Source organism: Cicer arietinum, chromosome 6 (assembly GCF_000331145.2).
Source record: "Cicer arietinum cultivar CDC Frontier isolate Library 1 chromosome 6, Cicar.CDCFrontier_v2.0, whole genome shotgun sequence".
Lineage (NCBI taxonomy): Eukaryota > Viridiplantae > Streptophyta > Magnoliopsida > Fabales > Fabaceae > Cicer > Cicer arietinum.
In genome coordinates this window covers 26,749,498-26,776,661 of record NC_021165.2, presented here as the reverse complement: position 1 = coordinate 26,776,661, position 27,164 = coordinate 26,749,498, and the positions used below count along the sequence as shown (strand labels likewise).

Sequence of the window (27,164 nt, the reverse complement as noted above, 5' to 3'; positions counted from 1 at the left end):
TAATGCACCCCATTTAATTATGTGCCCAACCTATTTTTTATTTATTTATTTATTTCGTCATCTATTAAATGTTCGATTAAGATTTTATTTTCACCAAAAATAAAAATGCTTTTGTTAGTTTTTTAAAATAACCATTTTTAAAACTTTTAATCTATTTGTTAAAGTTTAAAAAAAAATGAGAATCTGTAAAATAATCTACAAATCACTTAAATTTGAAAAGTCTTTTAATAGTTTTCTAAAATAATTACTTTTTATTTAATAATCTAAAAAAATTACTTTTTATAATGAATTTTTTTGAAAAGTATTATTTTCATTGTGATGTACAAACACAAAACAGAATTTTTTTTTTCTTCAAAATCTCTAAATTATTGAATGGTAAAAACACTTTTTTTTTATTATGTAACAACAAGTTATGAATCTATTGTCACACACAACTCATATTTGTATTATTTGATATATTAGGATGCTTTTCAAATCTAGAATCCTCTATTTTCCTATAATCAATGCGTGTAAGTTTTGTCACTGTATCTTTTAAGAACAAAAAGGATGTTCGATAAAGATTATGCCCAATTTTTTAAGAAAATGATTTATGATATTTTGCCGTGATAAAAAATAAAACAAGGTATAAATGTAAGGCTTAAATATATAACTAGTACCTGCAAAATGCACTAAAAAAAATGATTTTAGTCCCTACAAAATCCAGAAAAATAATAATAATAATAATAATAATAATAATATAATTTTAATCTATGTAAAATAAAGTTTTTAGTTTAAGTTCATGTAAAATGCAAATGTGTTTGTTTTTGTTCCCCATGCTTAACATCATTAGGTTTTTAACAGATGAGTAATTAATATTTTTAATTTAGTCCCTACAAAATAAATAAATAAAATTATTTTAGTTCATGCAAAATACAAGAAAGTTGATTTTAATCCTTACAAAATAAAGTAAAAATAACTAGTTTACTCTTGTGTATTATGTTTATAATAAATTATAACTATTTCAATATAATTATTATTATCATTATTTAAGAAGATATAAAAAACTATTAATTTTGACTTATTGATTAATAAGACATATTTATCTTGTGTATGATAATAACTTTCACCACCTTTTTAGTGACTATTTTCAAGCAAACAACATGAAAAAAAATTATAACTAGTGTATTATAATTGTTGTTGTTTTTATATTGACCATAGTAAAAAATCACAATCTTTTTTACAACCATTTGTCCATGCATGCTTTTTATACTACACATGTAATTAGTATATTATAATTATTCTTATTTTATTTATAAGATGTACAAAAAGTAATAAATTAACTAATTGATTAGAGACAAATATTTGATTTGTGAATCAATTGTACGTCAAAATAGTTTCTTTTGCGACTCATTTTCAGAAGAAGAAAAAAACTGAAAAGTTGGAGTGTGAAAAAAATTATAGTTATTGTATTATAAATGTCCTCATTTATATTTTGATGATATTAATAAAATATCAATTTTAACTAATTATAATACACTAACTATAATTTTTTCATGTTTTTTTTTAACGAGCCTCCAAATAAGTTGATGGAACATCTAGTCAAATACGAAATAAATGTTTGTCATAATCAATTATTACAAATTAATATTTTTTATATTTTCTAAATAAAATTGGTAATAATTATAATTTATTATAAAACCCATACACAATATAAATACAATTTTTTTTTTATTATATAGGGACTAAAATCAAATTTCTTGTATTTTGTAAGGACTAAAATAAAATTTTTATTTTGCAAGAACTAAAATCGAATTTCTTAGAATTTTCATGGACTAAGTTTAAAGTCACTAATTACTCAACTGTTAAAAATTTAACAGTGTTATGGATTATGGACTAAAATGAAATTGTTTGCATTTTGTTGAGATTAAAATCAAATTTCTTGAATTTTAAGTCATTGCATATTCAATCCTAATAAATATCTAAGTTGTTACTTGTCATGATTTTTGTAGGTCTGATTTGACCTTTTTAAAAGTCTCATATTGTCCGGCTGATTGGGTAGCTAAACTAGTTTGAACCAATTGTTAAAAGTGTTGAATGATCCAGGCTCAAACCTTGGCAAAGGATAAATTTAATAATTTAACTAACAATACTAAGACTTGATATTGTCAATTTCATACTAATAGTAATGTCGTTTAACATGTTGTAGAAAAACTAACAAATTAACAGGTCAATGAAATATTTAATAATATAGTAAAATATTGTTTCTCTTTTTGGATACAAGAGAGGGCGAAAGCCCGACAAGAAAGGGGGATAAACTACGAAACTAGTTGGACATTTCTATGCATACAAGCTCCAAAAAATTTGTCAAAGTTAATTTTGTGAATACCATCAGGCGGGTTCTCCACAATAAAATAAGTAGACGAATTCATAGAAAGGTTAAAGGAGGTGAGCCAATCAATACATCTATATCCTTCCCTTCAGGTATGGATAACTTGGATCTATCAATCATGATTCAAAAGCTTGCGAATGTATTGCACCAAGATAGGAACATTCTCACTAAACTTGCAATTATTTGTTATCATATCTATAAGGGTTTTAGTGTCATTCTCCATAATGAGATGCGAAACATGTTGTTCTCTTCAAGTTAGATCCATCACATGCTTCAATCTTCTTATTATAGCCCTTGATTCATCTCCCTTTCGAGTTACGAAGAAGTCCACCACAACTTGATTCTTCTTCACTCATCTGGCAAGCGCCACGACTATTATGCTTTAACCAACTAAATAGGGGCTTTATCCAACCAATATAAACAGAGTCTTTGGTGAAGTTTTGAATTAACCTCACGTGATTATGAGGTTGCTTGAAATCCTCCTCGAATATGGCTTTGTTTCGCCAATTCCATAAGGACCAACAAGTCTTCATAAAAGTTGTCTTCCAACTATTTGTAGTAGTTTCAAAACATTTTTTTATTGAGATTATTTAAAATCCACTTACTACAATCAAAAGAGAATAAATAAAATTAAAATAGGGTTCTATACCCGAGTGGCGTGCACCTGGACTCGCAATGCATGAATAGTTGTCTTGTCATTTCTCCCACATGATGAGGAGATATATTCACTCCTCATTTTCTTTCACATGAATTAGTGAGAACTTTCTCTTGATTAGCCAACCACATAAAATATTTGGATTTAGTATGAGCCTCTCCATACCCAAAACGAGTTCCAATCCCTTTCTCAGCTTTCGATATTGTTGAGACAAAATCTCAATTTAATGTTTTGATGAAAACAAACAAAAAGTTAATTAAGAATGTTAATTATGATTCTAAATGTTATGTTAATTTAACTTGTGCTTTTGAGTGAATTTAATTAAGAACAGAATCAAGCAAAGCAAAGAAAACAGCAACAAGAACATTAAAACAGAGAAAGATCTCCAGCTTCAAAAAAGTTCATCACAACATGTTGATCAAACTTTTTCTACCTCTTTAACAAAGAGTCTGTCCTGGAAATTTGTTCATATCTAATCAGTACATGGCAAGGAACAAGTAGGAATCATCCAGACTCAAAAAGGTTATTTGATCTCAAAGATCAAAGGACTCAAAGACAGATAAAAGTCGTGACTGTATGCAAACTCCAAAAATCAAATGTCAAGAAAGTTCGATCAATCTGGGCATATGACAAGACAATTGCAAAGGAAATCCAGAACGTTTAAAACGGGAACTCCAGAATGATTTTTGAAGCTCAAGAAAGTTCAAACTGACAGACCCAGAACGTTAATCGTTCTCCGTTTTCTGCACAATTCCAACAGCAGTGTATCTCTTCTGCAATGGCTTAAAATTCTTCTCCAAACTCCTCTGGCTACATTCAAGACTCAAGATCAAGACTGTACCATCCAAGATCAAGGGAGAAACGTCAAAGGCTTTTTAACTAGAAGACAAAACTGCTTTAATGCTAAACCAGAAAAGTCAAAAAAGAGGGAAAAACTGTTTTTCAAAGCTGAATTATTTTAATCTGATATATTGCCTTCAGTCAAACTTCAGAGCACTATCAACAGCTCTTTTGACCTTCATTAAAGGCCTCTAATGCCTATAAATAGAAGGCCAATACCCAGGATCAAATAAGAACTTCAAGTGCTATCAAACTCTCATAAATCATTCACATTCGCATACTTGAAATTCTCATTTTCACAAAAAGCAATCAGTTCTGATCAATTCTATCTCACTGTGATATTGCTGTTGATTTCTTTGTAAGAATCGAATCTCAAACAAGAGTTGAGATATCTTAGATTCTGTCAAAATCAATCTTATTGTAAAAACTCAAACTATAAGAGTTTCTTTATAGTTTGTTTAGATTGCATTGAATCCTATCAAAGTTAGATAAGTGTTGTTGTTGCTTTCTGGGTGGAAAGTAACAGAGATTAAAACAGATCAAGGTTGATCTAAGCTAGGTGCTGTAAAACCAAGAAGGTTCTTTGTTTTAAACACTTCATTGAAAATCTCACGGTTGTGAGGATTGGACGTAACCCGAGTTGGGTGAACCAGGATATATCGTTGTGTGGTATTTCTTCCCTTATCTATTTACTTTCAGTTTGATTGATTATCAAGTTAATTACATAAACTGAATTATTGATTTTAACTAACCAAGAATGTTCTCCGTTTTCTGGTTAAAACCAAGAACGTTCTCCGTTTTTTGTTTTCACAACCAAAGTCAATCTTGAGTTATTTTCTTAAGTTTTTAACAGGAATTTTTAAAAGGTGCATTTACAATTCAAACCCCCCCTTTCTTGTAAATTGACATTGTTACTTCAGATATTGCCTTGTTGCAATTTGTAAGCACTATGAATGGTAAACTGGTTAGTAGAAGTACCCCCAATCCAAAGTATCATGCATGTCATCATCAGTAGAGGCAAGTAAGGATTATATATGGTTCACAATGTTAACATGCAAGAACCTCGGGTCCCACTCTCATTAGCATTCAACACATCTAGCACAACAAAAGTAGTATCAACCAAATACTGGGTCACATAAGAAAAAATAACACTTTTGTTCGGCACCCACTTATCTAACCAAGTGTTGTAAGTCAATGGCCCCCAATTTGCCAAGGTATATGGAAACTCACTTTTCACCCCTGCTAATGCATTCCACAAAAGAAGAGTCGTAAGGCTGAACAATGCACGTAACTCTTAGATTACAGTTTCTACCATACTTGCTGATTAAAACTTTACACCTAAGATCTTTCGGATAATTCACAATGTTGCAAAGCATTTTCATGAGGAAGACCTAATTTGTGCGTTGAGATATTTTTATACCTAGATCTCCATTCGTCGTTGGAAGACAACAAACCTCCCAATTCACCAAGTGGACCTTACGCATATGCTTAGTATCCCCCTCAAACAAAGCCTACATGGAGCTTCTCTATCTCATTGCAAATAGACTTGAGAACTTTCACATACTACACGTGGTAATAAGGGATGGAATTGAGAACTGACTTGGTAAGGATATTTCTACCAGCTAAGCTATAACATTGTTTCTTCCAACCACTAAGCCTCTTATAGATGTTATTGATAATTATTCAAAAAAAATTAACATTGAAGGACAATTAAATATGTTTGATTTTGAGAGGGACTAAAACTATTAGTTTGTTAATTTTGAAAGGATTAAAATTTGTATTTTGATTTTATAGGGATTAAAAACATATCTAACACTAAATAATACAAACTTTTGTAAAATCTAACTTCATAACACTATATATATATATATGTGTGTGTGTGTTTGAATTTGTCAAAGATTGATGTAGTCTAATATGTTTAAGTTTAAAAAAATATATATTTATGGTTCAATACAAAGTGTAAAATATGCTATAACAAAAATAATTATTTATTTAAATAGATTATTGTGATAGATATAAAAGACTTTTTTTTGATGACTTGTAATTCCACCTTTTTATCTACATAAGCTTCTGATTTTTTCTTTAAACAAACTCAATATGTTTGGGGTTTGACACAAGTTATATCATGGACTCACTGATCAATTTTACCTAATTTTATCATTTACTGGTAATAATTTTTAAAAAGAATTTTTTTTTTTTATCATACTATCATAAAATGTCTTCTAACAATAAAACACAATTTTGATCTCCTTCCATTATCTCCTATTCAACTCTCATCACATATTGCATCTATCTCGCTATTTTACTTTGATCCGTCGTTAGTTCATTTTTTTTATGAGAAACGATTTGTTTATAATGTTATAAAAATGACAATATAATTTTATTAATAGTTTTTTTTATTTACTTTTTATAAGTAAATACCCTTAATACGTTAGTTAAAAAGGAAATTGTAAAATAAGTTTTTTATTGATGACTTCAAACAAATCGCTTAAGTTGCATTGCATTTGAATGATATTGTCTCTCGTCTTACAAAGTCATTATGTTATTGATCAAAATTTATTCATTAATACTTGTATAATTTTAGGATTTAATTCATATACATTGATAATATAAAATTTTTTTACACTATTAGTCAATCATAATTATTCGATCATTAAAAAAAATTGACTTTTGATCACATTTAACTTTAAATTTATGAGATTTGTGATTGGACAGCTATATACTTTTTTACATTAAAGATGTTTCGTTAAGTTGTTAAATCAACTATCTTAAACTAAGCAATATAAGGAGATCGATCCTCAATCATATTAGACAAAGCAGCATTATTGAGAGTCTTCTAATTGGGTGTGACTTGGTTTAGAATTCCACATCTTGTACCCGTGATGGTGATATTGACTCCATCAACAATTTTTTTGACCCATGCTCAAGTGCCCCTAAAAACCACCCTCTTTATTGGATCATCCCTTTCAGAAGTGAAAAATGAGTAAATTACACTATATAGAAAAATATTAAACTATAATTAATAATTAATAATTAATAAATAATAAAAATAAAAAGAATTGTAATGAAAATAGTTGCCGCCATGGGAGTGGCGCGAACACTGGACTGAAACTGAAATAAAAAACGAAAGAAAGAGAAACATCAGTATCACTATTATCCATCCTGAATCCTGATTCGTTACTAACTATGCATAATCGAAAATCGAAAATGGATAACAATCTTAACAATGAAGAACAAAACCCTAATTTCACAGCTTTCCCTTTCAAACCGTATTCTATCCAAATCGATTTCATGAACGCACTCTATCAATCTCTCAATCAAGGTGGCGTCTCCATGTTAGAAAGCCCAACCGGTACACTACCTAACCCTAACCCTAACCCCAATTCTATTTCTACTACTACTACTATTATTATTATTATTATGGATTTAATTTATATGTAAAACAATTTTACAATTGTCTGTGTATGTCAATTAAACTCTATTATCAGTTTGATTGTGTTGTTGTTGTTGTAACTTAAAGGTACTGGGAAAACAATGAGTGTTATTTGTAGTGCATTGCAGTGGGTGATTGATCGACGGCAGCGGCAAGAAGAAGAAGATGCTGTAGGGTCTGTGGTTGGGAAGAATCAAGCTTCAGATGATGAACCTGATTGGATGAGAGATTTTGTTGTTAACAATAGCAGTGATAATAAGAAATTCAAAGAGGGAAAAAGAAAGAATAAAAAGGAAAATTTTAAGTCTGTGTTAGGAAAATCTGATAATAATGATTATAAAAACAGTAATAATAATGGTAACTTGAAGAAGAAAATTGATGAAGTGAGTGATAATGAAGATGAGTTTTTACTTGAAGAATATGAGAGTGAAGATGAGAAATCTCAGGGTAGTAGTGTAGCATGTAAAAGGAAAGCAAGTAAAAGTAGTTTTAGTTCTTCGAGTGAAGACGAGTCTCATGATGATGATGATGAAGAGGAAGAGGAGAAGAAGTTAAAGGTTTATTTTTGTAGTAGGACGCATTCGCAACTTTCGCAGTTCATAAAGGAGTTGAGGAAGACAGTTTTTGCTGATGAAATGGGTGTTGTTAGTTTAGGTTCAAGGAAAAATCTCTGTATCAATCAAGGTTTGGAATTTTTCTTCAGTTGGAAGGTTGTTTTTTTGTTCTACTTTTGATTACTTGCTTATGCTGATGTTTACAAATGTCTGTGTTGTGTGTTTTACAGAAGTACTTGCACTTGGAAACTCCACACGCATAAATGAACGATGCTTGGAACTTCAAAAGAAAAAGAAAAATGATGCTACAAAAGTTAAGGTGGGTGGGGTTTGGATTTTATAATTAGAATTAGAATATAGACTACGAGGTAGTTTGGATAAATTTCTTATACAGTGATGATTATGAAAACAGAAATATTAAAAGAATATTACAGAAACTTGCTTTTAAAATAATGACTTCTCGTATTATGCATTTTAATTTTTTTCCAAAAGCTCTTTTAATTTAATTTCTCTATAAACATCTACAAGGATACTATAACTTTTTTGTTAGGGAAGTACCATTAACTTATTTGACTGACAAGCTTTCGTACATAAGAAGGTGCTTTAAACCAGGCCTAAAGATCTATTGTTGCTCTTTCGGAACAAGCATGTAGAACCTTAATATTGCCAATGGTTTAACGCCTCTCTTCAATCTAAAGGACGATATTTGTGATACAACTCTAGATGCTCGAATCTGTCAGTAGTTATTTATTTATTTTTTGAAATCAATCTGTTAGTAGTTATATACACTTATACAGGTGAATTTATGCGTGTGTTCTTCATTTAGAATGAGATGATTGTCCTCAAGATTTTGCTGATGTATGATTTTTCCACTTGAACACGGCTTCTGATTTTTCCATTTGAACACGGCTTCTACATTTACTCTTTTTGCCAGGAGGATTAAATGTTAACGAACCTTCAGTGTTGGTGCTTTTACTTGTTCAGCATTGAAATATTGATCTGTCTGCATGACTGAATAACCAAAAGAAAAAAAATAAAGTTCTATTTAGAAACATAAAATTGAAGATCAAACCTCAGGTATTTGATATTGATCTTCTAAGTATCCTACCCAGTACTGACTACCTAGTGTTACCAAAAGAATTTAAAAATCAAATTAATAGAGTTGAGCACTGATGTCCATAAAACAATGCTTGTTCTTACTTACAGAACTTAAAAGTAGGTACGGGAGTACGCAGAACAAAGGCCTCTGGTTGCCCAATGCTTAGAAAACATAAATTACAAAAAGAATTCAGGAATGAGGTATCTCAACAAGGGCCTTTGGATATTGAAGATCTTGCTAACCTTGGTAGAACTATAGGAGCTTGTCCATATTATGGTTCTAGAAGCATGGTTCGGAGAGTTGATCTTGTGGTCCTACCATATCAATCTCTTCTTTCAAAATCATCTCGTGAAGCACTTGGTCTGAATTTGAAATCCAACATTGTTATAATAGACGAGGCTCATAATTTGGCTGATTCACTTATCAACATGTATGACTCCAAAATTACTTTATCACAGGTATGCTTGTCATTTCCGTCTTTTCCTTGGTTGGAGTTTTACTAGTGTCTTTTCAAAGCTTGTATGAACTTGCCATATGTATTTGCATCAGCAATCAGAATACTTTGTATTTTTTTTTTTTGGGATTTGAGAGTGTGCCGATGAAGCAGCTAACAAAACTTTAACTACTTGAGGACTCTACCCAAGTCTCAGCCTTCCCAATCGTATGAGTTAAGGCAAGGTTTCATTTGGGGTGATTGATTAGAAAAGCCTTTAAAATGAAGGGACATTAATAATTTTGATACATTCAATAGTTAATTAATGTACCTTTAGTGGTAGATATCACACGTGTTATTTGAGTGACACCAATATTTTGGATGTTTAGTTTTGATTTTTCCATTTATTGAGTTTTCTGTTTGTACAGCTAGAGAATGTGCATTGCTGTGTAGAGCGGTACTTTGTGAGATTCCGGAACCTTTTGGGACCTGCTAATAGGAGATATATTCAAACTCTGATGGTCCTCATACAAGCATTTCTCCGAGTACTACTCAATGAGAAAGATGGAAAGCTAATAGAACAGGCTTCTGAAGAAAGGAAAACCTCTGGTTTTACTATGACCATCAATGATTTTTTATTTGAACTAAATATCGACAATATCAACTTGGTCAAATTGGTGAAGTACATAAAGGAAAGTAATATCATGCACAAGGTGAATCTCACTACTAAATATACATATTCTTCTGACAGAACAGAATGCCACATGATTTTTCTGTCGTCATTTAAAGTTACTTGATTTTCCAGGTTAGTGGCTATGGAGAAAAGCTGGCTACATTGGAAAAGGTATCAGCACTTAATATAACAGGGGAACACGGTGAAGATGGAAGCTGTCAGTCTGCTTTCCAGGCATTAGCTAACATGTTGCTATCCCTGGTAAACAAGGACAGTGATGGAAGGATAATAATTTCCAGGTCTAGTTCAGCAAGCTTCAGGAAACAAGGTCAAGGATATATTAAATATGTAATGCTCAGTGCAGAGAAGATTTTCTCCGAGGTTTGCGTTTACTAGAAAGGACTTTATAGTGCAAGTTTTCTTTTCCTTACGGAGAATGAACAAAAAAGGTTAACTTTGAAACTTTCAATAGATTGTAGATGAAGCACATGCCGTCGTGTTAATAGGGGGAACACTTCAGCCAATAGAAGAGACAAGGGAGAGACTCTTTCCATGGTTACCACCAAATGAGTTGCATTTCTTTTCTTGTGGTCACATTGTCCCTCCAGAGAGCATTATGCCAATTGCCGTTTCCCGTGGGCCTACTGGCCGCTCCTTTGATTTCAGCTATAGCTCAAGGAGCTCAGCAGACATGGTGAGCATAAACTTAAGTTTTGATATTTTTGAAAAAGCCAAAATGATTTTACTAGTTTACACGATATTTGGAGTAATTGTATTGCATTGTAGAAAAGAAATGCAACAATAATGCATGAAACTTTTAATACATGAGAATTATGTCTTTTGAGAACCAAGTTAACCTATTAAATGTGTAAAATGACTAACTATGGTGCATTTTGTGCTTTATAGATACGGGAGTTAGGTCTTTTGTTATGCAACTTGGTGACTGTGGTTCCACAAGGAATTGTAGTCTTCTTCCCTTCTTTTGATTATGAAAGTAGAGTCTATGAAAACTGGGAGTCTTCTGGCATCCTCGAAAGGATTACAAAGAGGAAACGTTTCTTTCGAGAGCCTAGAAACAATATGGATGTTGAATCTGTTCTCAAGGAATATAAAGATACCATTTATACTCCATCAAGTGTGAATTCAGAAGTGAACCAAGCATCTCATACTGGTGCTGTACTTCTTGCTGTTGTTGGTGCAAAGTTATCTGAAGGGATCAACCTGAGCGATGGGATGGGTCGATGCATAGTCATGGTTGGTCTGCCATATGCTAGCCCATCTGACATTGAGTTATTGGAGAGGATAAAACACATTGATGGTTTTAGAAATTCAAAGTCCCTTGAAAATCCTGGATTTTCTGCTAGTTATGATATATATGGTGGAGATATACAAGATGGTTTCGGCATATTAAGAAGTTGCAGTCACAGGGGAAAAGAGTATTACGAGAATCTCTGCATGAAAGCTGTAAATCAATCAATAGGTACGTGCTTACAAGTTACAATAACCCCAAAATGGTTATTTTATATGGAGTGTAGATCTCTCAAGAGGTTAAGCACTGATTGGTGGAAATGACTTTTCCATATGATCTCTCTAGTTTAAATTGTTTGTTAAAAAATAAGACAACTGAATCACCAATATAGTCTTTGAGTTAAGAGCCCATTTACCTCCAATGTTTCATGTTTCATGTTTCATTTCTATCGATAAAATAAGCATTAGCGAAAACATTATGAAAGTTTTTGAAAATGCATTCTCTCTAGTTAGCTTCTATTTTCTTTCTACCACAATTAAAAAGAAAAATCTATGATTAAATATCATTTTCAACCACTCATATACAAAATAAAAATTGAAAATGAACGGGCGCTAGCGTATTCTGAAGTTATCCTTACAATTAATTTTTTTGATCACATTAGTCCTTGTGAGACAATTGCAAAAACTAAATTCACATACTCTAAAGTATTAATGTGATCAAATATTTTTTTAAGATCTTTTTGAAATTTCATTAGAGACCAAACTGCAATTTCAAAAACTAAATTAGTGGTTATTTCAAATAACACTGTAGTCTCAAGAGTATGATGCTACGTACAGTGAGAGAGAGGGTTCAACCTCTTAGAAGATCTACCTCTTAATTGAATTTTTTCCCATTTCTAAAACTCAATGGTTTGCTAGTGTTTTTTTTTTAGGAAGAAATAATGGTTGCTTAGCATCTTTCTGGATTTCCTGTATGTTGTGCACTGTGTACCTAAATCTTAATATAGGTTTTTCCACCAACATTTTCACTGATAAATGCTTGTTTATTGTTTTAGGTAGAGCAATTCGTCACATCAATGACTATGCAGCTATTTTATTGGTTGACACAAGGTATGCGTCTGATTCCTCAAAACGGAGCTTTAACCACCCAACCACCAAGCTCCCCAACTGGATAAAAGACCGTCTTGTTTCTTCTTCCAAAAACTATGGGGAAGTGCATAGGTTGCTGCATCAATTTTTTAAACTCAAAAAGACATGTTGCCAATAGTCACTGCAGTCGATCTTATAAAGCCTTGATTTCCATTAGATTATATATATATTCATTTATAACGCCATCCTCATTTGGTTTTATACTCTATAACACCAAGACTTCTGGTGGAAAGTGTGTCCATGTGTTCGACACCGACACAACATCAACACATTGATTACAATCAATTAATATATTTTCTTAAATTATTATCGGTGTCAATGTGCCAGGATCGTGTCTGGTGTTCGTCTCAATATCTATGCTTCGTAGGTTTTATACCTTTTACTTCACAAAAAGGAAGAAAAAAGAGAAATTGTACAGCAGGTTAAATTGACATATATCATCATGTTCATAGCCTCCGAGATATATACTAGCTGATTGTGTTCCATGATTGTATCATAATTGATGAATTCCCCATTAAATGATAAATTAAATGATAAGAGTATGGTTTTTCAATTTGATATTAATATTTTTATTTTAATCTCTAATATTTTTCTTAGAATTAGTGCCTATAATATTTGTATCATATTGATTTGCTCATAGACTAAACAAAAAAGTGTATATTCCATGGATAAAAGTTTCTTTTTATTTTATTTTATTTTATTTTTATGAAATTAATATGGTTTTTAGTGGTAACTAGTTTGGATCTCTCAAACACGTGGTCTTAGGTTTAACTTTAGTTCATGCATATGAAAATTTACTATCGAAGGCAATCTTTAAATGCAATTAACTTGTTGGTAGATTTGACAATTGATAAATTTGTTTTGAAGACCGAATTAACACGGATGAATTTATAATAAATTTGAGTAATTAATTGTATACAACGATGTTATCATAATTATAAAAAGACTCAATTTTTGAAGTCCAATTCAATTTTTTTTTTTAATTTTTGTTAAATATAAAACTTTTTTAAACTAAAATAATTGCTAATTAGGAGTGAGTTACCAGCAGTAGTAATGCTTTGTAATTTTTTTTCTTCCTGTTATTAGCATGGTGTGACTGAGTACAATTCTATATGTACCAAAAAAAGGGTACAATTGGGGCTATGTCTATATGTCAATATGTATATATATACACACACACAAGGGTTATGTGACCTTGAAATAGTTCATCAATAATTGCACATAATTCATCTTTAGCAGTATTATCAGTTTGGCAAATTATGGGCATCCTCATGAATAAGATATACTGTTTGGTTTGGTCTTTATAATCCATATTTGTGCTTTCAAAGTTATGTCACTAGTCAGAGTTGAGTAGCTTTCCTCACATGATGACAGTTTTTCAAGAAAGCAATAGATAATGCCAATATGTTACAAGTGTAGTCGTTTTAACTTCATAATTAAGGACAGTGGTGGGTGGAGTGACTGAAACAGTGTGGCAAGTGTCCAATAGTGACCTTCAATGACAATTGCACTAACTGGAATGCCCTCTTCTCACTGTCAACCTTTACTATAGAATGTGGACCCTGCACCTCATTTTTTACCAAATAAAATGGGATTTTGTGTGCCATTAATTATTTTCAGTGATATATACTGATTTTGTTGTTGAATGTAGTATGTTGAATCTGCTTTGGAGGTGCATTAGTTTTGGATGAAAATCTACGGATCAGGTTTCTATGCCATCACAGATCCATGACTGCACCCAATCATAGTATGCCAACCGTCCGATCAAAGATCAGACTGTGTAGCTTTTATGATCAAAATTTGTGTTTAAAAAAAAATAAATCAAAATCTATCTTAAAATTTGGACTTTTCGATCTTGACCAGACGATCAATATCAGTGTGACTGCATGAAATTCAAATCTGAAAATCCACGTGTGTTGTTCTATTTAAGTCAATCAGCCTATCAATAATTCTTCTCAAGCTATTATTTTTCACAACAAGCAATGGAACAAAGAATTGCCACTAAGGAGATCTAGATATCAATGTTGTCAGACTTCTACATCAAAGTTCAATTGGTTCAACTACATTGAACCAAATTATTGATAAATAAATAGATTAATTTTTTTCATAAATAAAAAATTAAACTACTTGAACCATTCTGGTTCAACCCGTTTTAAAGGACTATAAGTTAATTGTGGTCAAACTAATCAGTAAACTTAATCGATTCTCATTTTAGCTGATTGAATCAATTAGTTCAATATAATTCTGATAAGACGTCAATCCAAAAGTATTTCTTCTATACATATTTGCCCCACTTGGGAACTTAACATTCTTCCACTAGATCAAGTTCATTAGGTTGAATGTTAGAGGTGCATTGGTCCATAATTGTAGTACACCAAAAAGTTAAAATCAAATTGGATAACAAGGCACTTGGATTTCCTTAAAAACTCAGTTGAGGACTAATTGGTTTAGAGGTCTTAAGGTTGAAAATATGGCTTAACAACAAATACGCAAATTATTGTTTTAATTTGTTAATCACCTACTAATAATAGTTTTCCATATTATTGTGCTGGACATTTTAACAGCACTTTTTCAAAATAAGAAATCAATGCTTGTGATAAACTAGAATTCTAGATTTCAATGTCTTCAAAAATGAAAAAAATTCTTTAAATATCTCAGACAGAGTAACCACCACCATGACAGTGAGGACAAAAATCTAGGACCCTTGTTTTTATTCTCTGTATTTATTTCTTATTTTCACTTTTAACTATAAAACTTTGAAAATACAAAACAAACGGAAAATTGTTAGAATAGTAAATCTGATTCAAAAGAAAATAAATACAAAAATGGAAACAAAAAATGCATATTATTTGATCAATTGTGCCTACCTCTCCAATTGCAAAGTCGCTACAGTGATTTTTTATTATTCGGTTACAAATTACAACTTTTGTAAAAATAAAATAATACAGTCCACTCTACAATATTACCCCAAACCGTACCCAACCAACAATCAGTAAACTATCATACGTTAGTACCCAACAAAACAAACCCTTTAATTTTTATATTATCATATAGCCAAAAGCTGAGAGAGGGAGTTTGAGAGGGACAGAAAGCATGGAATGCCATATTGGAAAAAAATAATAAACAAATGAAACCTATGGAGCACATGTATTGTATTATACGTACATCAGACATAACACTGACACTGACATGTCGAGATCAGAAATAATTTAAAAAAATAAATCAATTGAATGTAATTAATGTCTCGTTGTTGTGTAAGTGTCAGACGCTGACATGTGTTAGATACTGGGACACACATTCGATTAAAGACGTCACTGTTACATATGATGACACAGTGTGCTCTTAATTTTTTTTTGGTAATAAACAAATTTATCATGTGCACCTCTCAATTTGTGAATCTGAATTCAGAGAGTTTTAAAACAGATTAAAACTATTGACAACTCTAGAAGATTGAGAAAGCCACACCTTTCCAAAGTATAACCACAATGCTGCATCTAAGAAAAACCATTCATAAGACAAAAAGTTTCTTTCACAAAAGCCTAAAAAATTTCAAGTCTTTTTTCTCTGGAGGGTACCAAAAACTTCCTAGATCACTTTCCTTCAATCTATCATCCCTTTGTAGCATAGACAACACAAAAGCTTACACAAGTGATCAATTCTACAATGAGTTCTATGATCTCTTGCAATCTGATCTCAGCACAATGAAGATGTTTGGTAACAACAACAACAACATATCAAAATCAAAAGAGCGTGCAATGGAAGATGCATCATGTGATAAAAACTTCATGTGTTTAGCCAAGCAAAGTTCACAAAAGAGAAGTCATGAAGTCGAAGCAAAGACGAAGATGAATGAAGGTAGCTCGCAATCACAAAAGGAGGATTTGAGTTCACAAAACATGAAGAAAGGAGCACACGTCTTAGCACAGAAGATGAAGGAATTGGATATGATGGATGCAGGTGACCTTGAACATGTACTAGACATAGAAGAAGCGCTTCACTATTATTCGCGCCTTAAAAGTCCGGTTTATTTAGACATTGTGGACAAGTTTTTCATGGACATAAACTCAGAGTTTATTGTTCCAAAGCCTTCTGTCAGCTTCAAAAGCTCAAGGGAAAAACTTGGCCCAATTCAGTTACGTAAAAGATAATCATTCAATGTATGTTCGGATTAGGGTCAGCTAGTTTGGCAAAATCACAGGGACACCGTGATTTTGTTGAAGCTGCAAAGTATATTCCAAAATCGCGGTGGCTCATAGTGATTCTGTCTATCTCACCGTTAACCCGAACACGAAAGTAATCACAATGAAAAGCATGTCCTAGTGTATAGGAAACCAGTTCTATTGTTTAAAGCTTTCTTCTTTATTTTTTTCCCATTGTTTAGATCTTTATGTTTACTTACAATATATGAATCCAACTTTCTTGTTTACCAATTTTCCCATTTTATAAACTTCTAAATCCTTATTTATTTTTCTTGAAGACACTCAAACCATGTTAAAGGAGTTGAAGGAGTTAAAAGATCAGGGTTCAAATTTAGATAAACAAGAAAAGACTAACATAACAACTAATACTAACATTTTTCTACCCTAAATTTTTTTTTACTTGGATCGTAATATACTTTCTCAGATTTTGTTAGTTATTTGATAAGAGAGTTAGGAAACATAACAGTATGTTAAAATCTCTAACTGCTACAAGTTTACAGTTCTTAGCAGCAATGTCATGCAACCTTTGAACAACTGCGCCGAATCTGTCCCATAGGCATTGTCAAAACTCGATGATCGGAGAGTTTCATCATTGCTATGGCGAAATGTTGATGGAACAAAGTAGGATTAGATGCATATTGTTGAACCCAATACTTTGTTTTTTCCCCTTCCATTAACTGCTGATCAGCATAGAGGATTCCTTTGCCTTGCAATAGGCCGTGGTAGTATGATGTCCCGAATTTTGATAGAGATTGTTTGGAGTCCATACCGATTTCTTGTTGCACTTCAACTAAGGAAGAAGGGGAGCCATCAGTGTTATTGCATCTTGATCTTAGTACATTTAGAAATTCAGTATCTAAAGAAGGGTCAGGTTCATTAGTTCCACTGAAGTTATAGAGACGGTTTACGAAGAATTCGCAGTGTATTACACCAATGTTGTGGGCACCTGGAAGGTAAAAATGGATAAATTAAGTCATCAATCAATTGATAATGGAAAATTGCATAAGAACTAAATAGCATTATAAGATGAAACCAAAGTCATATGCAAACAATGACACTAAAATGATCAAAGAAACAAAAGTTGAATACTAAGGGTATGTTCGAATTGGTGGTATAGGGTGAAATGGAACTTAATAGCATCAATTTTTTAAAATCTAACTAGCATACTTCACCCTACTCAATTCCATCTTATACCACCAATTCTGATGTACCCTGAATGTAAGCGGAATAATAAGGATCTCAATATACCCCCTCATGCCGGAAATCCAAAGCATGGACGAACGCGGGCAAAATAATAGAGATCTCAACAAATACATTTTGTTTTTATCCAACAAATGTATCCTATCTATATTCTGCATTCCGTTATTTAAGTGCAAAATTTTATGCATTAAAATGGTTGTGTCATGGAATTGTTGAGGTCCAAAATGTCTTGTGGTAAAAAGGATTTTTTTTCTCTAAAGTAAGCTAGTAAGAGCATGTCTACCCTTAAATTTGGGTTAAGACCACAATACATTACTTAAAAGCTCATTAAGAAGGAACCTTATCTAAGTTTAAGCATACAATTTCTTTGTGATGAACCTACATGGGACGCGGGGCATACCATGTTAGGAGTTTCAACTAGGGTTTTAAATTGCAGTCGCATCGCAATTTTTGATATTGCAGAGAATCACAGTTAAATGCAGCCTCAACCGCAGTTATAGAAGCATAAAAAATCGTAATGTCGTGATCCAAATCTCATACCATTTTTTAAACCCTAGCTTTAGTAGAAGCAAATTTGAAAAATAAGACATTAAGCTTTGTTCTAGTAGATTAATACAAGGAAGAAAACGAAAGGCAATAATGATTAACCTAAGAGAGTGACCATTTCTCTTTCATCAAATCCCCTTGACTTGAAGGATGCAAGGGTTTGAGATAAATCAGCATAAGGTGAAGGAAGCTCATATGTTGCAATGTCAGCAAAAGAGTTAGAACCATCTCTCCTGCCTGTATATAAAGGATAAAATGGACCACCAGCCTATAAAATACACAATGCTCAATTATCTTCAAAAATCAATTAAAAACTTAATGTTTAAACATACACAAATTCCAAAGTGGATCACTTCGATAAATGGTAATGGTCCATCGTAGACTTGTACTTAAAAACTATTCAAAACTCCTACGACGACATACATGTTCATGATCCTCTTCATTCTCAAAGCTGAGAAAGTGACTTGATTGATGTCCGTTTAATAAAAAAGGGAAAACAAATATGTGCTCCTCAAAATTGAAATTGTCGAACCGACATGAATCAGGTCATTGTCTCAACCGTTAAGATGAAGAGGTTCGTGAACTTCTATTTCCAAAAAGTTTCATCAATCATTGTTATAGTTTCAAATGATTTTTAAACACTGGTCTACGATAGATCATATGTTATGCTGGTCGGTCGAAGCACCCGCCACATAGACACATTAAAAAATAATAGAAACATTTGGCTGAGCTCAAGTGGTTAATGAAATTCGAATTGACCGAAAGTGCCGAGTTTGAACCCTAACTAGAATAATTCCTGGCCAAAACCTACCAAAATGACTTAAATGTAGAGGAAAGAAATAATGTTACCAGAACAACAGATTCTCTTGCAGCCAGAACAAGAATATCAGCACAAGAAACAACACCAGGGCATGCTTCTTCAAGCTGGGATTTAATGGCTTCTATTACATCAAATCCTTTGAGACTTTCATTTGGAGGTGAGTCTTTTTCTGAATTAATGTAATCATCATCATCTAACAAAACAGAAGCATCACATCCCTGATATGCAAACCAAATTAAAATCAACATAGTTCAGTTTCAAAAAATAATAATGAGGCCTCTAACTATAGTATAAAAAAAAGGGTAAAATTGAATGTTTTTTACTCTAAAATTGAGTTTGATTTTTTTACTCCAAAAATCTAAGCACAAAAAATCACTTTCTAATTTCTATGACTTCAACTAAACTGATATTTTTTGAAAGTAAAATGAAATTTGAATAAAAAATTAAAACTTTTCATGAATTTACATCTGGTTACGCGTTTATAAAATGTTAAAATCATCTTAATTTCATATATAATTGATTTTAATTATTTTTTTTGTTAAAATTAAGAGATAAAGTTTCATTTTTTATCATTTTTTCTCATTGGATAGATAATAAAATCTATTTTAATTCAAAACAACCACACATTAAAACTTTCTAATTTCTACGACTTCTATCAAACTCAAGAACCAAAAAAAATACACCCAAAACCAAAATTGCCAAATAATAATAAATAAATAAAAACCTCTTTTTTTTTTCTTCTTGTTATGAGTTAATACAGAAGAAAATGCATAATTGTATATAAAAAAAAAAAAAGAAGAAAAAGAAAACCTGAATGAAGCAATCATGAAAAAAAAGACGAATAAGAGCAGGAACCAAAGAAGGAGCATTTCGATGAAGACGATGAATTGTCGAACGAACAATGCGTTCGACACGAGGACAAGAATTCCGGTAGAAATCATATTCAAGCAAAGAAGATTGAGAAGAAGAAAAAGTGTTGTTGTTTTTTATAACAGATAAAGAAACATGGCCATTGGAAAATGAATGTAAAGGAATGGTGTTGATGAATGTATCGTTGTTGTTGTATTTGGTTTGTTTGTTTTGATCAAAAGAGAGTAAAAGACATAACACAAGAATCACAAGACTTGTCTTTGGTAATATCATCAATGGTGCCATCTTTTTCTCAATCAAAGTTGCAATCAAGATGGCGGGAAAAGAAGTTGCTTCGACTCAACATATGTGATCTTATAGTGTCAACATTTCTATTTTAGTTCTACTACTTTTTTTTTTTTGGCAAATTGAGTCCTACTTCTTCATTTAGTAGTAAAATACATATTGCTGTTAAATATAAGAAAATTAATTAATATGTGAATTATTTGAAAATCGATAGGTGTTTCTGCTAAATTTATAGACGTATGTATAACAATGTCGATGTTTATCGTCATAATTTTAAGATCAAATTCACATAATTTATATCGACTTATTTAAAAATATAAGCAGAAGTGATGCTTTTGTGAAAATATTTTGAATTTTTATTTTCTAAAATGTATTTCTATTTTAATTTGATGAGAAATTCTTGAAGATAATTTTTTTTAATCATTAATATTCTATAAAAATTGTGTTTTATATTATAGAAATATGCACAATTAAGCGTGATGAAGGACAAGGAATATGAGGGAGAGTGTGAATTTCAAAAACCATCTTCAAAATTTTCACACCTGAAAAAACCGATTTATGTAATATTCCATAAGAATCAGAATCTAACTAACCATTACATATCGTGACTTAAATGTGTCACACCAATCAATTCAATTAACACAAACAAAACAGAACTTGTTCGAATTTTCCAGAAACACACACCCCAATCAAGCTTCTAGATCCATCTCTCCCTAATTTTTACTACCAACACCCCACTTCTCTTCTTTCACATCACCAAACTATTCCAATTTTCAGTTAGGCATTTTCACAAACACTTTCAGATCATCTTAACCGACGCATTTTCACAAACACCTTCCTCTCAATGGCACAAGACACCGCCGTCACCGTCTACAACACCACCGTCATCACCGATCCATTACAAAACCAATACTCATTCAAATTAACCCTCCGCGGCGGCGCAATTTTCCAAGTCACCAATCTCCACCAAGCCAAACTCGCCGAACAAGCCGGTGCTTGCGCCGTCATAGTCTCCGACCAAATCAACTCCAACTCCGTCATTTCACGCATGACAGATCCTTCCTTAATCAAACAAATCAAACGCGTCGTTTCAATTCCTGTTATCTCACGCGCCCGAATCGGCCACTTCGTCGAAGCACAGATCCTCGAAGCAACCGGCGTCGATTACATCGACGAAAGCGAATCTCTCTCAATCGCCGACGATCAGAACCACATCAACAAACAAAATTTCCGAATCCCGTTCATAAGTGGGGCCCGCAACCTCGGCGAAGCGCTTCGGAGAATCAGAGAAGGTGCAGCGATGATAAGGATTCAAGGAGAGTTATCGAATTCCGGTAACGTTTCGGAAACCGTGAAAAACGTTAGGTGTTTGATGAAGGAATTGAGGGTTCTTAGTAACATGGATGATGATGAAGTTTTCGCTTTTGCGAAAAAGATCGAAGCGCCGTATGATCTCGTGGCGCAAACGAAACAAATGGGAAGGCTTCCCGTCGTTCATTTTGCTGCCGGCGGGATCGTGACTCCCGCCGACGCGGCTTTGATGATGCAATTGGGTTGTCACGGTGTGTTTGTGGGACCAGAGGTTTTTGGTTATGGAAATGGTTTTAAACGTGTTAGGGGTATTGTTCAAGCTGTTAGGAATTATAATGATCCTCATGTGTTGGTTGAAACTATGATGGGGCTTAATCTTGGTGGTGATGGTGATGATGATGATGATAGGATTGAGAATGTGCCATTTGGTGCTGACAATGAAAATGTCTAGCTTTTTTGGTTGGTTATTACTTTGTTGCATTATGTTACTCTTTTGTATTGTTATATAATAATAACAATAATTATTATTATAGCATTGAATGATTTTGTATCACTGAGGAATTTGTATGTAATTAAGAGAATGATGTATGTTGTAATATTATGATATGAGTAATTTTTTTTCTTTCTGAATATTGGCATTGTCTTGCATCTGAGTTGCTTGCTCTTAATTGGCTAGTTAAATTGGTATTTTTGTGTGTGGAAATTAAGAGTAAAATGGTTTCTTTTTGTGTGAGCTTTGTTATCTAGTTTGTTCAAAATTGGCTAGTTAAATTGGTTTTGGGTTTATAAAATTACTAGAGTGTGATTTATCCATGTTCTCTCCGTGTGTTTTCCAAATTCCCCAATTTGTAGCTTTGTGTTTTTCACGTTGTAACCGTCCAAAAGAAGGCTAAATAGAAGGTTCCTCCTTTTGATGTGAGTTTTATTAAATTTAAGTTGATGATTTGGTTGATATAATAGCATGACATGATTTGTATGTAATTAAGCGAATGCGTAGTGAAATTGGTCTTTTTGTGTGTGGAAATTATGAGTAAAATGGTTATTGGCTTGTTAAATTGGTTTTTTGTTTGTGAAATTACAAAATAGAAGGTTCCTTTTGGTGAGCTTTGTTAAATTTTAGGTTATGATTGCCAATTGTTCTATAGGCTCCTTTCCTACATATATAGGCTTCTCAATCATTATGAATAGGATTGGGATAAAGCTATTTGGTGCTGAAAATGTTTAGGTTCTTTAGTTTACCTTGCTTTCTGTCACTCTTTTCTGTTAATATCATTACCTGAATTTGTATAACTGAGGACTTTGTATGTAATTAAGAGTATGGTATGATGAGTCTTCATTTTATGAATAATGATATTGGCCTTGTTTTACATCAGGGTTCTCTTTTTTATAGCAACCAATATTATGGGTATGAAGTATCCATCATCGTCAAGCCGTGACTAATCTCCAACACAAGATCAATTCTCTCTTCATACTCAGGTTTTCTCCATATGTAAGAGTCATAGATCGAACTTTTAATCACTTAAGATATTTGAGGCTCTTACTACTTACTAATGACATGTTGTCCTTGCCTTGCATCAGAGTTGCTTTGAGTTAGCGTCTTAGCGGGTTAAAATAAAATGATTCCTTTTTGTGAGTTTGGTTAAATCTAAATTGTTGATTTGACATTGTCGTTCTATCGACACCTTTTCTTACATATAGGCATCACACTCAATGCATAGAAGGAGGACAGATATTTAGCATTGTGTAACAAATATCAAATATTAAATGTTTGGTGGACATGGAGCAATGGTGATTTTAGAGATCTCCAAACTGCAAACTATGGATTCCTAGGAAATTTTTTCTAAAGCATCACACAGCCTGATTTCAACTAAATTAGGTTGTGTGATGCTAACTTAACGGCTGAATTTTGATCATTTTGAGTGCACCTAATGTCCTTACATTGTTTCCTGCATTTGAATGTTTTCATTGTTAAATTGGCATTTCTGAATATTGGCCTTGTCCTGCATGTGGTTGCTCTCAATAGCTGTGTTAAATTGGTCTTTTTGTGTGAAATTAAGAACAAAAGGTATCCTTTTTATGTGAGTTTTGTTTAATTTAAGTGGCTGATTGGCAATTTTTGTTCTATTGGCTCCTTTCCTACATATAGACTTCACAGTTCACAGTCAACGAATAGAAAAAGGAGGATCAATATTTGGCAGTTACATTGTCTAATCAGAATCAAATATAAAAATGTTTGGCCATTACATTGAATACAACAGCTGAACTTTGATTCTTTTGAGTGCACCTGCTGTCCTAAATTGTTTCCTGTATTTTAATGTTTTCATTGTTCAACAGAAATCTCAATGTAAACTCATAAGCAGCAAAAACAGCACCATTCACCACAAATGCTCTTGTCACCGCAGTTCCTAAACCGCGCCACAACACATGGTACCCTTCTTCTTTAACACTTTTTCTGATACAATCGCAAATCCCCAAGTATTTTAAAGAAGATGGTGTTTGACCTTGTAGTCTTGTCTTCACAACATCAAAAGGGTAACTACAAACCCAACTTGCTACCCCTGCTAATCCTCCAGAAATCAACATAGTATTCACATTTTCTTGACCACTTTTCCTACAACCTGGATGCAATTGTTCCCTTATGTATTCATACGTCCAGAAGTAAAAACCATGTGAAGGTATATCTCTCATTACAGTGATTCCGAGTCCTCGATACATGCCGCGGAAACCCTCTTTTCTCCATATGTTTTTAGCTACTTTTACAGGACTTGTTCCTGATTCTTTTGACTGGCTTGTGTTTTGCAGCTGAAGTCGAATTTTGACCAGTTCCACTGGGGAAAGCAATAGACTTTGAAGTGCTCCTGTACCAATTCCACCTAAAGCAACACTCTTGTAGGACGGAGGGTCTTTGGTTGAATCAGATGGGTCAAATGCCCTTGAGAGAACTGCATATGTCTGAAAAACTATAGCATTCTGCCGTGGAAAAAACAAAAAAATAGTTAGAGAAAGACGAGGAACTTTAGGTGCAGTTTAACATCTCATATGAAACAATGAATCTTGATAAAAAATTATGGAGTGATTAGAACAAAACAATGATATAGTAAAAATTTAAACAAAATTGACCTATATGGTCCTACTTTGGTCAAGAGTTGCGATATCCCATTTATTGATAGAACATTGACATCAGGGGATATAATGTTGATTTGGTGGCTGAAGTGGGAGAATTAGGTAGTGGATTGATAAGAGGTCATATATTCGATCTTCACCGTCACTAAAATACTATTACGGTTCCATTTCTTTGATGTTTCAATAGCCTTGAATGTTTTATGGCTATACATGGCACAATGGCACCCAGAAACTTTAGATGTAGATATGTCAGTTTTGTACATTGTTATGTTTTGCTTCCCCACCACCATGGTCAGAAGATATAAAAACACATTTCAACTCATTGGTGGGCAAACAAAAATTGTTTTTGAGGTATCTCATTGATTTGACATAATCGGAACTTATGAAGTTCAATGCTAGCTAGAGTCACAATTTAAGTGTCATAGTCACAAGTGATCAAAACTTTATGAAATCTTTAAATGACCTCAGTTAAGAGCACAATTATAATTATAATCAATATTGCTTGAGTTGGAAAAACGTGTCCACCAGTAAGTGGTCCTAATCTAATCCTAATCCTTATCTAAACAATTCAAAATGAAAAATCCAAAATGAATTTTCACGATTATTATATAATTAGTTAAAAGCAATGGGAAAGTAATCATTTTCAAAAGGAATTAAGCACTACCATCAATGAGTATATTCCAAATAAAAAAACTAGCATTATAGAATAATTTATTCCATACAATCACAATCAATTCCCATCCATCAACCATAATTTTATTTATCCTTTTCAAATTGCATCTATCAGAGATTCAAAGAGAAACATTTAGAATCCTTCAGCAAACCAAAATCATGAAAAAGATGACAAGATCAAGGATGTTTTGTGAAATTATCCAGACATGCAACATCAAGTTGACAAAATACATAATAAAACCATAGCTTAAAAAATCAATATTATCCAACCCAATACCTATCAATTCCACATCAATTTGTGGTGGTGTGTATGAATGATGCATCAAAACTCAAGAAACAAAAGAAAGAGTAAAATGACACAAACCCAATTGAGGATAGGTCGAAAGATCTTATCAACGTCCATAAATGATAAATCATAGCATAGATCAAACTACCAACTCGAAAAAAATTAAACACTATCCGCGCTATCATATAGTGTCATATCGTCTAAATTCACAAAAAACAAAAAAAAAATTACCTGAAAAGTAACTGATGCCAATGGTGCAGCCATGCCACGGTACAAAGAAGCTGGTCCTTCCTTAGAAACCATATTTTTAAGGATACTAAAAGCAGAACCATTTTTCGAACTTTGTAGTCGAATTCGAAGAGTATCCAAAGGATAACCAGAAATTACACCAGCAGTTCCTCCAAATCCACCAGCCACAAACTCTCTACCTGAACTACTTGCAAGAAACTCTGGCCAGAAATCCATTCTTTCTTTGCTATCATTCCTCAACAACAAAAATGACCCTTTTGATTTTGTGATTTCAAAGCAATGTTATCATTAATAATATGCACAAAAGTTGGATAAAAAATGTTCCTTTATGTAGATTTCAATTATGGGCACTTTACAATCTTGCAAATTTAATTTATTATTAATAATAATAATAATAAATAAATAATAATAATCAATACTATTCAACAAAAACAATTTTCCTCAACTTTTTTCTCTCCAAAGATTGAATTTTTATACTTAGTTTGACAAACCCAAAACAGAAAACAAACATTTTACATTCTTATATACATAAATTCTTCAAAACAGATTCATATTTTTTATTTATTTAAATTTTACCATAGATGGTTTAAAGAGAAAAGGAAAGAAGAAAAAGTTTGAATCCAAAATTCTGTTTTGTGACTATATATACAAAGGCAAAAACAAAAGGCACCGGTGGCTATTTTGTTTGCTATTTTTGATTTATAATGTTGTTAAGGAAAAGGACAATAACCACCAATGAATGAAAATCTTGTTACCAATACATGATGAACACGTGGGATAGGCTCCTCCATCATGGTTGTACTAATGGAGTTTGGTTCCTGCCTAGTGTTCACAAATGTTTTGAAATTTTGTGTGTGTTGCTTCCAATTATAGAATTGGTTTAACCATTTCAGTGTCCCACGTAAACAAAGAGACGTGTAAATGTGAGTGTGGGAAGTTATTGCGGTTTGTGATGGAATTATTAGAAAATGGTATATATATATATATATATATATGCACTACTTATATAAATTACTAGTTTTTTTGTATGTGGATATGGTTAGGTTCCAACTTCCAATACCGAATCTCGCACGTGTAATTAATTATTATGGTATTTATTTTCTTTTTAAGACAAAAAATTAGTAGTTTTTCTATAAAGAAAATTGTTTTAT

The 27,164-nt window shown here is 32.4% G+C and overlaps 4 protein-coding genes across 7 annotated transcripts; 2 read left to right on the top strand and 2 right to left on the bottom strand.

Moving 5' to 3' along the window:
* Positions 1 to 6,913: 6,913 nt before the first annotated feature.
* Positions 6,914 to 16,878, top strand: LOC101515365 (uncharacterized). Of its 4 annotated transcripts, XM_012717583.3 has the most exons (10): positions 6,914 to 7,215; positions 7,384 to 7,980; positions 8,081 to 8,169; positions 9,057 to 9,407; positions 9,811 to 10,095; positions 10,188 to 10,436; positions 10,528 to 10,749; positions 10,962 to 11,535; positions 12,359 to 12,562; positions 15,912 to 16,878. In XM_012717583.3, the coding sequence occupies exons 1-10, from the start codon at positions 7,050 to 7,052 to the stop codon at positions 16,598 to 16,600; spliced, it is 3,426 nt and encodes a 1,141-aa protein (XP_012573037.1). In that variant the 5' UTR covers positions 6,914 to 7,049; the 3' UTR covers positions 16,601 to 16,878. The 4 variants fall into 4 exon arrangements, with proteins under 4 accessions (XP_012573037.1, XP_012573036.1, XP_012573035.1 ...); XM_012717582.3 differs by lacking the exon at positions 15,912 to 16,878 and having other exon boundaries at positions 6,926 to 7,215; positions 7,425 to 7,980; positions 12,359 to 13,005; XM_012717581.3 differs by lacking the exon at positions 15,912 to 16,878 and having other exon boundaries at positions 6,926 to 7,215; positions 7,415 to 7,980; positions 12,359 to 13,005.
* Positions 16,879 to 16,881: 3 nt separating this feature from the next.
* LOC101511060 (putative Peroxidase 48) lies at positions 16,882 to 20,631 on the bottom strand. The gene is made up of 4 exons (XM_004506862.3): positions 20,028 to 20,631; positions 19,247 to 19,435; positions 18,500 to 18,665; positions 16,882 to 17,597 (listed from the first exon to the last, which is right to left on the bottom strand). The coding sequence occupies exons 1-4, from the start codon at positions 20,370 to 20,372 to the stop codon at positions 17,167 to 17,169; spliced, it is 1,131 nt and encodes a 376-aa protein (XP_004506919.1). The 5' UTR covers positions 20,373 to 20,631; the 3' UTR covers positions 16,882 to 17,166.
* Positions 20,632 to 20,917: 286 nt separating this feature from the next.
* Positions 20,918 to 22,313, top strand: LOC101488342 (pyridoxal 5'-phosphate synthase-like subunit PDX1.2). Its single transcript, XM_004506791.4, has one exon. The coding sequence runs from the start codon at positions 21,217 to 21,219 to the stop codon at positions 22,132 to 22,134; it is 918 nt and encodes a 305-aa protein (XP_004506848.1). The 5' UTR covers positions 20,918 to 21,216; the 3' UTR covers positions 22,135 to 22,313.
* Positions 22,314 to 23,838: 1,525 nt separating this feature from the next.
* On the bottom strand, positions 23,839 to 26,893 carry LOC101488666 (mitochondrial arginine transporter BAC2). The gene is made up of 2 exons (XM_004506792.4): positions 25,996 to 26,893; positions 23,839 to 24,653 (listed from the first exon to the last, which is right to left on the bottom strand). Exons 1-2 carry the CDS (start codon positions 26,227 to 26,229, stop codon positions 23,976 to 23,978), a joined length of 912 nt encoding a protein of 303 aa, XP_004506849.1. The 5' UTR covers positions 26,230 to 26,893; the 3' UTR covers positions 23,839 to 23,975.
* Positions 26,894 to 27,164: the final 271 nt, after the last annotated feature.

Bases quoted from the DNA above. Each gene is read 5' to 3' on its own strand.
- LOC101511060 (XM_004506862.3), bottom strand. From the start codon at position 20,372: ATGGCACCATTGATGATATTACCAAAGACAAGTCTTGTGATTCTTGTG. The intron at 19,436-20,027 runs GTTTTCTTTTTC...TTTGCATATCAG, and splicing joins TTCATGATTGCTTCATTCAG to GGATGTGATGCTTCTGTTTT. The intron at 17,598-18,499 runs GTTAATCATTAT...TTTACCTTCCAG, and splicing joins AGAAATGGTCACTCTCTTAG to GTGCCCACAACATTGGTGTA.
- LOC101515365 (XM_012717583.3), top strand. From the start codon at position 7,050: ATGCATAATCGAAAATCGAAAATGGATAACAATCTTAACAATGAAGAA. The intron at 7,981-8,080 runs GTTTGGAATTTT...TGTGTTTTACAG, and splicing joins AAATCTCTGTATCAATCAAG to AAGTACTTGCACTTGGAAAC. The intron at 10,750-10,961 runs GTGAGCATAAAC...TGTGCTTTATAG, and splicing joins CAAGGAGCTCAGCAGACATG to ATACGGGAGTTAGGTCTTTT.
- LOC101488666 (XM_004506792.4), bottom strand. From the start codon at position 26,229: ATGGATTTCTGGCCAGAGTTTCTTGCAAGTAGTTCAGGTAGAGAGTTT. The intron at 24,654-25,995 runs GTAATTTTTTTT...TTTCCACGGCAG, and splicing joins TGGCATCAGTTACTTTTCAG to AATGCTATAGTTTTTCAGAC.
- LOC101488342 (XM_004506791.4), top strand. From the start codon at position 21,217: ATGGCACAAGACACCGCCGTCACCGTCTACAACACCACCGTCATCACC.